The following is an 11,526-nucleotide window of genomic DNA, read 5'->3' on the forward strand; positions in this document are numbered from 1 at the left end:
CTAGTCTGTTTATTATGTCTAGTAAGGCAGTAACAGGTCTCTTCAACCCTGGCCACCACAGTGTTGAGAAACTGGTACCTACTGTTCCCAACCAAAGCCAAACAACTAATACTGCCGAGGACCTCAAGGCCCACACGCGACCTTGTGTAACCTAAGGGTTGAAAACTCCATAACAGATATTACAGGGGGGCATTTTTTTTTACCTTTATTAGAAACATGGAAAGAAAGAGACGCAACAATTACATGGATCGCGTCTGAAACTGTTAAAATGTTTCTTCTTCCTGATAAATGATGATTCAGTATCACTGTGTAACGTGCTGTGACGGGGAGTGTTTTTTTTAATATATATATGATATATATATAGATATATCATCTGAAAAAAGACAACACAAGAAATACACAAAAAAAAACTGAAAGAGTCAGACCGCTTTCTGAATACAAGTTTAATTGTACTGATTCGTAACAAAAAATACCCCCCCACACCGCCCTCCCCCTGCCGTCTTCCTGCTGCTCAGTTGTAAGTGCTGGTCAGACTCGTGCACACAAGTTGTACAGATACCGAGAGACACAAGAAGTAAAAATTAGCACATCTTCCAAAAAAAAAAAAATAATAATAATCTTGAACGCAGCGAGGAAAATGTGCTGATGGAAAGTTGTGGTTGTGTTGTGACATTTAGCCCAGGTGCGCTTCCACGTCGTCTCCTGACCAGAACTCAAACGAAGACTTTCAAGTCTTTTCTGCTCTAGATGTCCTTGATTACATCCTCCAGCTCCTCTTTGGAATACATGTGGAAGGTCTTCCCGGGCTCTACCGTTGCCAGCTACAGAAGAAAACACGGATTAGGAAAGTCTGCATGAAACTCAGGGATGGAATCAGAAAGTGGGTGAGAGCCGAGGAACAAACCTCGATGTTGGTGGCGTTGAGCTTTTCCTCCATCACCTGCTTCAGAATGGTGAGAGAGGACTTGATGGCGTCTTTTAATGTCATGGACTGACAGGAGCGGAGGGAGGGACAAAGAAAAGATACGACTTCAATCCAGGCTGATTTACATTAGACAACAAAACATGTTGCAGAAAGCAAACAAGAGCTAATGTTCCCGTTAAACATAAACCTCCAGCGGTCTGTACCTTGTGGTAGACCTCTTGCAGAGAGCTCTGTGCTCCCTCAGACGCCGAGCCGATGGCCCGAGCATCACACTGGACAAAGGTCCCTGATGGGTCCATGTGGTACCTGCGGCCACAGACAGATAACACTCAAGTGTCTGGAGTTGAACATAAAGCTGAACATGCTTCTGTTTAAGATTAAAAGTACGTAAGAGTAAATCTTTACGTACAGCTGCGGCCCTTTTTCATCAACTCCTCCGAACAGAAGCGCTACACCGAATGGTCGACTCTGCACAGAGGAACAGAGCAGAGAGAGAGAACAGCACAGGTTTACTCAAACACCATAAAACATTTCATCCTGAGGTTTGAATGTATGGACGAGTATCTCAGCATGTGACCGACCATGGCGCCGGGGTCTGCGTCCTCCTCTCCAAACTGCAGCGCCAGGTTGGACACAGCCTGGGTCACACTCTCCACCGTCATCGTCTCGTTATAAGTGAACCAGTGATTCTGAGGAGGAACACATGAGGGTCAGTCGTAGGTAAGACACAAGGTCGGTGAGTGAACCTCTTCTATCACAGTGTGCTCAGCATTCATACCTGCGTTTCCACTCTCGCTTTGTCAATTAGAGTCTTGGCATCGGCTATCAAGCCACTCATGGCGCAACCTTTTTAGGAAGACAGAAAATTAATTAACTGCAGGTCCTGCACATGCTGCAGCCTCAAGCAACGATCAGCAGTCCAACTGGAAGAAATGTGATGTCACTGCATGCCATCTAAGGAAACTGGTGTGATCGTAATCACCTGATCAGACTTTGAAGTCACGAGTTGGGATACAAGCACTCTTAAAATCGACTGATTGATACGTGATGATTTGTGATGCCCCCAGGGTCAAATCCAAGTGTATTTAAATAATTACAACTCATACTGAATGCTAAGCAAACAGCAAACACACTTACTCAACATGTCTGTCCACTTACCGATGTGACTGTCAATCTCCACGATCTTTTCAATGCTGTTGGGCTCCATCAGCGGAGAGGTGATCCTCTTCTCCACAGCCAGACACACGCCCTCTGACGTCTGGATGCCGATGGCCGTGGAGCCCAACTGGAGAAGCAAAAACAAAACAAACAAACAAAAAAAACGTTAAGCTTAGAGCTTTAGTTTTAAATATCAAGATGATTCAGAGTGTAAAACTCACCTTTATAGCCTCTATGGCATATTCAACCTGGAACAATCTTCCTTCAGGAGAGAATGTGTTCACACCTCTGAGAGACAGACAGATCGATATTAGGTCATCATAACAGCCAGGTATATTTATGTACAATAAAAATACAATAGAATAAAATGTTAGGATTATACACTGCTATTCAGATGTTTTAAATCATATGTATTACATGTCCTGAGGACGCTTTTATTAAAGTTTTGCTGAGGCTGGCAGGTAAAGTTCAGGTTACTGTAGAAATAGAGGAATTACAGAACAGAGAGGTGACATTTAGATCGGGGACATGCTGAATACTGATTAACGGGAAAAAAAAAACGTTTAGATGCTAATATATGCAAAATGTCTGTTAACAAATTGCAGAGGTTTAAGAACAGCCCGTTATCGATTGTATAAAAACTAAACTTAATTAAACTTTGACACTTTGAATCCTCCTTATTTAAGGGTTTCTCTTTAAAATTCCTGTAACATAAAATACTAAAGGTAGAAAAAATAAAAACACAGAAAGGGACACTTAAAAAAACACAAGATAAACAGGTGGATAAGGTGCATGTTATTATTATTATTAATAATAATTTTAATGTGTGTTTACACGCTGCTACTGGATACTTGAGTTTCTTTCGGGATCAATGAAGTATTTTTCTCTCTCTCTCTCTCACGTGTGTTTACATGTTTTCTACATGTATAAATAATACAAATAATTTTGACAGACCTGTTTATACTGTAAATTCTGTCCATACTGACATATTTATATTCATACTGATAATTCTGTTTATACTTAGACTGTTGTTTTTTACATCTTTTACTTATACTTATTGTAGAAGTATGTATATAATAACAATAATAATACATTTCATTTAAAAGCGCTTTTCAAGGTACTCAAAGACACTTTACAAAGAAGAACATCAAACCATCAAAACAATATAAGATAGTACACTAAAAACTCATTAGACATTAAAAGCTATTTTAAAAAGGTGTTTTTTTGTCAGAGATTTATGTGTCATGTTTATGCTGTTTGCACCGGGATAAGAGGGAAACATGCACATGTGGCAGCGTTGATAATAAAGTACAAACCGTCTAGTTGTACCCTCGCCTCTCGCAAAGCGAGGTCACTCTAAACTCTTCTCTGTGGTCGTCCCCAAATGGTGGAATGACCTACCAACGGCTACTAGAACAGCAACATCCCTTTCGACCTTTAAAACACTTGTAAAAACCTTTCTGTTTCCAGAATGCTTCCCTGCCTAACAAAACTAACAACTACTCTGTGCTCCTTTACACCTTTCTCAGCTTAGGTCCTCCTCTGTAAGTCGCTTTGGATAAAAGCGTCTGCTAAATGTAATGTAATGTAATGTAATGTTGACTTAAAGACAGGTGAGACAGGGTCAACGCAGAAACAGAAGGTGACTCAGGTTTGAATAAATAAATAAATAAATGAATAAATAAATAAATCAGGTCTGACATGATGTGACATCCCATAAATCAGAAGGTGACACCTGGCTTCACTGTCAGCTGCTCTCTGTGGTTATAACAACATTACAAACACACAGATAACGTTCAGATAACGTTCAGATAACGTTCAGATAACGTTCTGCTAACAGATTTGTCTCAGTCAGGATTTCCTGGTTTAATAAAGGTTCATAAAAAAAAAGATATCGAAAGTGAAAGTATGATGAGACTCTGCTACAAACAGCTACAAAGATACAAACTTTGAGAAGCTCAGCCACAGAAACAAAGAGAAGCTGTTTGTAAACAACATGTTGTTTACAAACTGTTTGTTGTTGTTGTTTGTTTGTTTAAGTTTGAGCTCAAACGTGACGAAGCACTTTGTGTTGTTGTGTCTCACCTGTCATACTCCGACCGGGTCAGAAACATCTTGTAATGTTGAACACGGGGACCTGCAACAAACAGAGGAGATTACACATGTAAGCCAGGTCTGTAACGTCGCGTTACTCCGTGTAACGACGTTACTCATTAGCAGCAGCTAGCTGCCACAGTTAGCCGCACGCTAGCTAACGGCTAACCGGTGAAACACTCTCAAAGAGTCAAAACATCCACAGTTAAACCTCAGGTTTGTGTTTAAAGCAGCATGTATCTATGATCCCGTCCCTTCTGCCACATAAACGCTGTTTTTTAGCTGTTTTTCAGCCTGTTTTACCTCCTTTAGCTGCAGCTCGAAGCTTCAATGAGTTCGCTGGTTTCGAGCGTCTGAGGGGTGTAACACCAGAAAGGCGCCGGTTGGCTCAACGGATCGGGACAACTAAAGTTCCGCGCCCGTGCAGCGGTGTGATCATTATAAATAGCAGATTTATAAATAATCTGAAGTCACAACACTCAGTGATTATATTTGAAAATGTCTGTTTAAAGCTGCAGTGTGTAAGATTTTTTTTAATTTTCATAATAAGGCAGACATGGAATAATATTCATAACTATCAGATTTCAGATTTTAGTTGCATAGCCCAAAGTCACAAAGTACATTTTGCCTCAGAGGGCTTTTATTTACAATCTGTACAGGGAGTGACACCCTCTGTCCTTAGACCCTCGGTTCGAGTGAGGAAAAACTTGCCCACAAAAAACTTTTAACAGGGAAAAAAATGTGGAAGAAACCTCAGGAAGAGCCACAGAATCAGAAGTACTTTATTAATCCCTATAGGGAAATTGTTTTTGTTACCGCAGCTCCCAAACGGCACTTAATTACCGAACTGTCATTGGTCCAGGCTGTCATGGGGACCGCATGCACATTGAATGGTGCATGGTCCAGGTGAGTGGGTGAAACTACTTTTTCAGAGACCAGGAGAATAATAAACCAAGCTTGTATAATTTACATTGTTGTTTTTTTTTTTTTGTTTTTTTTTTTGTATTATAGGTCTGTACAATTATTTTATACATAGAATAACGTGAAGGATAAATCAGCTGATTTCTCTCAGCAGGCGGTCTCATTACGTTGTACCGGTCCCATATGGTCTAGCGGTTAGGATTCCTGGTTTTCACCCAGGCGGCCCGGGTTCGACTCCCGGTATGGGAACTAGCTTTTGAGATAAGACCGATAAGATAAGACGCTCTGTCAGCCTGACACCGACGGAGAAGTCTGCGATATGTCTATGTATATATGTCTATGATTGTGACTGTCTGTCATGATGTTGATGACTTGGACATCCTCGTGTCCGCTGTCATTCAGCGGCTCATCTCCTGATCCAGAGCCGGCCTGTGTCACAGGTCGTAAGAGGAGATCCATGCAGGGGGCGCCACAAAGGGGGGAAGATGTAATGTAACTTTCACTATTCTTATACTACAACTAGTTGGTACTATATTTCTTAATACGAAAATAATAAGCACACATCACTTTAACTGCATAGAAAAGCCAATTTAATAACAATAATAATAATATTTTCCTAACCCCCATCTGTTCAGCAGGTGCTATACATTTATCATATACATGTTGAAATGTCCTTCCTTTTCCACCTCTTCACATTTTACAGTTATAAGCCGACTTTTTTTGTCTGTGTTTATAGTGTTAAACTTCACATCAGTGCCCATCATTAATGTTAACACTCAGCATTCCTATATAATATATTATACTGCGACAATCAGCATTTCACTGCTTTCTTTACAGGACAGGAACTTTCCAATGAGGTGAAATCTTTGCTCTGTGTGTGAAGGAAAAATGATTTCATGTTAATTTGCATATTCATTTTTCTGAGTTCCATTTGGAATGAGACAGGTTCTGTGTTCTGAATATATTTGCATATAAAAGAGAGAGAGACAGAGAGATCAGCACTCATTCCTGGATCATCTTCGAAGAGGAAGGACTGCCCTGCAGCTGGTTGAACAAATCGATTCTTCAATATGCTTCTTCTGAACGGCATCGTCTTGGAGAAGGAGCACATGTGTTTTTTTCCTGCATTTTACGCAAGTAACTTTCACAGATTGCATTTTAGATAAGAAGGAGGTGCAACTGAACTCTCACAATGATGTCTTTAAACTTTGCCTCACTCACTGCACGTGTGCAAAATGGACTGCATGCAACGTCTTTCTTTACAGGACAGGAACTTTCATGTGAGGTGAAAGCTTTGCAGTCATTGCTCTGTGTTTTCTCAGCTCTTTCAAATAAACAGAAGGAAAGATTATTTCATGTTAATTTGCTGAATATGACTGAAACTGAGCTCTCTTACCTAAATAACTTCAGCAGGTTACATTCCCAATAAGCAGGAGGTAGATCTTTGGAGCTGCAACTGTGCTCACAATGATATCCAAACCAAGGACTGACACACCTGCAAGGTGCACAACCCAGGTAATGAGGAGGAAGAAAAGGACCTGGAAGAGACAATGAAAATGTCCATTGTCCAGAACTACAAAGAGAAGGCAGAGTCCTTTGCAGGAGTGGGCCAGGATGAAGGAGGAACAGCAAAGAATGAGGAACGAAGAGAACGTGATGAAGATGAAGAATTACCGGTCTGTCGTACAAGAGTGGACCAGCAGAAAGTAGCAATTCCTCGGTAAGGGAAGGTGGATGATCAGGAGGAGAAACAGTCTGCTGTCCAGGAGTAAAACAAGAGACAAGTGGAGAGAGGGAAAAGGCAGAAGACAGACGCAAGAGACAAACGAGTCAGAAGCCAGCAGAGGGAGGAGAAGAAGGAGCGAGAGACACAGAAGAGTTCAAAGAAAGAGGGAAAGGGGAGAGGAAGGACAGAGCAAACCAGGAAAGAAGAAGCTCCAAATGTCGGCCAGCTTTCAAAACTCAACACATGGTGGAGCAGGAGTTGCTGTAAGTGGAGCCACTGAGCGAGGACGAGGTCAGAGGTACAGAGGTAGGCTGCAACTTATCCACTGTCATGCTGTCAATGTTCTGATGTGCACAAAATGCAGCTCGGTGTGCTTGTCGCTGGGACAGCCAGGTAACGTTGTGGTTTCTTAGTCAGGTGGTTGTTACATGGTGTTGGATGAAAGGCACTGATGACACGTTGTCTACAGTGCTCAACTGAAAACAAGTACAATACATTTCATTCAATGCATTCACATTTAATTGTGCCTCTGTCTACAGCTGAACGTCTCCACTACAACTTATTACTGACACCAGCAGGAAATGTATGTCCTCGTCCTCGTCCTCAACCTCAACCCCTAACCCTTCAGCGCCTGAACTGTCTCCTCTGCACCTGCTAATGTCCTCAGCCTCCTTCAGCGCCTGAACTGTCTCCTCTGCACATGGTTCTTGACAGCAGGAGCAAAGTAATGTCCTCAGCCTCCTCTGCACGTGATTGTTATGTGTTTCCAGGTAGTGGGGGTGGGAGTGTGTCTTCTTTTTCCGGGGTGGTGTTGCTGTTCTCCCTCGTTTCTTTCTCCACCGGCGGCAGTCAACTTGACAGTCAGGGAGGGCTTTGGTTCATTACTGCTAATTCATCAATAAAGAATCATTTTTTTGCAAACTTTGAAACTTTTGTGTGGCATCCTTTACATGTTGTGGACTGATTGAGCCAGCATTAAGTCAAGTTAATTAATTTAACAGTGATAATAGACAGCAGGAGTAAATGAATGTCCTCAGCCTCCTTCTGCACCTGAAATGTCTCGTCTGCACCTAAAACTTGCACGTGATTCTTGACAAAAACAGACTGGATGACCCAGACAGTGATGCAAGGATCTGTGATACGTTAGATTTCATTTCAAGTCAACTCACTGAACATTTAAAGAAGTAGCCTCATCCTGTTAGCACATAAAACGCACTCTGATCTAAACTAACCTCAATGATGTAAAAGAAAAAAGACAGCACAGGCTGTGACAGGAGATACAGAGAGAGAGAAACAAGTCGATCTTCATTTTAAAAATCCACAGTCACTTTTTAGTAAAATGTATAGAAGAGAATAGTAAAAGGAAAATAGTTACAGGAACTAGGAACTTCCTGGAGTTGAAAGCTTTGCAGTCATTGCTTCTGTGTTGTTCTCAGCTCTAATTCAAATAACAGAAGGAAGAATGATGTTCTCATGTTAATTTTGCTTGAATATGACGTGAACTGAAGCACTCTACCTAAATAACTTCAGCAGGTACATTCCCAATAAAGCAGGAGGTAAGAATCTGTTGAGCTGCAACTGTGGCTCACAATGATATCCAAACCAAGGACTGACACACCTGAAGTTGCACAACCCAGGTAATTGAGGAGGAAGAAAGGACCTGGAGAGACAATGAAAAATGTCCATTAGTCCACAACTAACAAAGAGAAGGCAGAGTCCTTTGGGCAGGAGGGGGCCAGGAGGAAGGAGAACAGCAGAAAGAATGAGGAACGAACAGAACGGATGAAGAATAGAAGAAAAATTACCAGCCTGTCGTACAAGAGTGGTACAACAGACATAACTAATAGCAAAATTGCCTCGTAAGAAGTAAGGTGGATAAATCAGGAAGTAGAAAGCACCTGTACTGCTGTCCAAGCGTAAAACATAAGACAAGAAAATGGAGAGAGAGAGCAAAGAAAGACTAGAGACACACGAGAAATCAGAAGGGGAAGAAAGGAAGAAGAAGAGGATCCGGGAGGGAGTGGATTTGAAAAGCCACACCTGGCGGGGCCACATGTGTTCTAGGTGTCCCTTCATGCCTCTGCAACCGTTGCTTTTGTGGCTTGCTGCTGGCCAACTCAACAACCCCTGTAAAGCGTTACATACCAACGGAAAACAACCAGGTCTGTTTCCATGTTCTTTCAAAACAAAATAAAGATTAAGTAAAAGGATCTAAAAAAACAGAAATTTCACACCATGTATTGACCCAACTGTGCGGCAAAAAGACAAACTGACAACAACAATGAGGGAACATGGAAGATGAGGGATCAATATGAATGCCCGGGTGATGGACATGCCGATGCACAGTGATATTACAACACAAAACCAACACCAGAAAAAACATCTTGTCTAGTTGAGATCAGTTTTTATTTTATTACAATGTAGCACACACAAAATAACAGGGAGGGGGTAGGGTAAGAAGACCATAATGACTGTTAATATTGAAGGATGCCAGTTCTTTCTATGTTCTGCTGTGAAGTTAGAGGAATGTACACAACCACTACAAACAAGGCTTTCGTTTCTGTGAAAACCCTAGTCCATTTTATTTTTTATTTTTTTTTATTATTTTTAAACAAAGGAAGGGAGGTGGTGTTGGTAAGAAACATAAATGACTGGTAATTAAATGCCAGTTTCTTTTCTGTGATTTAGATGGAGACAACCACTCAAACAAAAGAGGCTTTGTTTTCTTTGAAACGTCCATTTTTTAAACGCAGTAATGTTTATAAAAGGGCAACAAATCTGCAATATGGGGTCGCTTTCTCTTTTTTCCTGTTTCTGTCCAAAAAAATTAAACCTTTTAATGTAATCCAAGCAATTCAAAATGCAGAAGCATTTAACGTAAACCGCAGGTCTGGGGGATTCTGTGCTGGATCGCAGTAACCTGGCTTATCGATGATCTGTTTCTGCTGTATCTGTTCTGTTTGTCAAGTTGCTTCACAAACTTCACAAGAAGAAGGACTGATTAATCGGCAGCAACAATGTTTGGCTTGTGGCCTAGTGTGGCAGTGTTTTTTTTTGAAATGCATATTTATAACTAAGGTTCAGGAACCTGAACAGTCAAAGAACTGCGAAAAAAGCCATTAAAAAATATTCTGCCGCAACCACAGATGAATTGGCTTTGAAATGGAAGCCTAAAATCGGTGAATATGCTGCTGCTCCCCCAAGCCTTGGTGCTGTCCAGGCAAACAGTTTAATTACAGTATGGTTCAAACCCAGCTGTCCCTCAATCTTTTTTTTTTTTTTTTTCTTTCTTTTTTTTTTTTTTTTTTTTTTTTTTTTTGTCATTATTAGCACAACGGGCTGACTGGTGGTCCATAGCAACTCAACTTTCTTCTCTGGTATGTGAGAGGAAAATAAGATGAGCTCCGTCTGTTCCTGTTGTGTGAGGAAAGTGGCACAGTGCGTAATCTGCCACAGGCCCTCCTCACCTCTAATGAAGCTGTGAAGAGCCCTTTTAAAATTAGGGCAGGGGCTGGGGTCGATGCCTCGCTCCCGTCTCCTTCTTTCAAGTAGAAGAAAGGATTGCTCCCGTCTCAACAACTGCCAATGATGGGGTGCGTGGCGGTGGACACACGCCCACTTTTCAAATTCAACGGTCCGCAGTCAAATACGAAAGAGAGTAGGAGGAGGTTGAAAGAGTGGGGGAAACTAGGTTTAATGCAGATGTTGCCCTCTTGAATCCAGATGTGAGATTGTCACAGCTCTCTGCCGCTTGGGAAGGTACTTAATTATAATCCAGAGGCAATGTGAGGCAAGTGTCCACCAGCTTAACGAAGATACCTTTCTGATAGGAGGGCACTCATACTTTCTTGGTGTAGACTCCGCTGGTTATTGAACGCACAAAAAGCCATTGTGCCCATGCGAGGAAAGGTTAGCAGCCCTAGCAGAGGGAGGAGAAGAAGGACGAGAAGAGTAAAAGAAAGAGGGAAAGAGGAAGGAAGGACAGAGCAAACCAGGAAAGAAGAAGCTCCAATGTCGGCCAGCTTTCAAAGCTGAACACATGGTGGAGCAGGAGTTGCTGTAGTGGAGCACTGAGCGAGGACGAGGTCAGAGGTACAGAGGTAGGCTGCAACTTATCCACTGTCATGCTGTCAATGTTCTGATGTGCACAAAATGCAGCTCGGTGTGCTTGTCGCTGGGACAGCCAGGTAACGTGGTGGTTTCTTAGTCAGGTGGTTTGTTACATGGTGTTGGATGAAAGGCACTGATGACACGTTGTCTACAGTGCTCAACTGAAAACAAGTACAATACATTTCATTCAATGCATTCACATTTAATGTGCCTCTGTCTACAGCTGAACGTCTCCACTAACAACTATTACTGACACCAGCAGGAAATGTATGTCCTCGTCCTCAACCTCACCCCTAACCCTTCAGCGACCTGAACTGTCTCCTCTGCACATGGTTTCTTGACAGCAGGAGCAAAGTAATGTCCTCAGCCTCCTCTGCACGTGATTGTATGTGTTCCAGGTAGTGGGGTGGGAGTGTGTCTTCTTTTTCTGGGGGGTGTTGCTGTTCTCCCTCGTTCTTCCTCCACCGGCGGCAGTCAATTGACAGTCAGGGAGGGCTTGGTTCATTACGGCTAATCATCAATAAAGAATCATTTTTTTGCAAACTTTGAAACTTTTGTGTGGCGTCCTTTACATGTTGTGGACTGATTGGAG

The 11,526-nt window shown here is 42.0% G+C and overlaps 1 protein-coding gene and 1 non-coding gene across 2 annotated transcripts; one reads left to right on the forward strand and one right to left on the reverse strand.

The window, feature by feature from the left end:
- Positions 1 to 500: 500 nt before the first annotated feature.
- On the reverse strand, positions 501 to 4,594 carry psma5 (proteasome 20S subunit alpha 5). The gene is made up of 10 exons (XM_019256562.2): positions 4,481 to 4,594; positions 4,169 to 4,220; positions 2,305 to 2,371; positions 2,084 to 2,210; positions 1,704 to 1,771; positions 1,507 to 1,614; positions 1,335 to 1,393; positions 1,129 to 1,231; positions 905 to 991; positions 501 to 821 (listed from the first exon to the last, which is right to left on the reverse strand). Exons 2-10 carry the CDS (start codon positions 4,195 to 4,197, stop codon positions 744 to 746), a joined length of 726 nt encoding a protein of 241 aa, XP_019112107.1. The 5' UTR covers positions 4,198 to 4,220; positions 4,481 to 4,594; the 3' UTR covers positions 501 to 743.
- A 681-nt stretch (positions 4,595 to 5,275) lies between these two features.
- trnae-uuc (transfer RNA glutamic acid (anticodon UUC)) lies at positions 5,276 to 5,347 on the forward strand. Its single transcript has one exon. It is a non-coding gene; the product is annotated as a tRNA-Glu (tRNA).
- Positions 5,348 to 11,526: the final 6,179 nt, after the last annotated feature.

This window comes from Larimichthys crocea, chromosome VI (assembly GCF_000972845.2).
Source record: "Larimichthys crocea isolate SSNF chromosome VI, L_crocea_2.0, whole genome shotgun sequence".
NCBI lineage: Eukaryota > Metazoa > Chordata > Actinopteri > Sciaenidae > Larimichthys > Larimichthys crocea.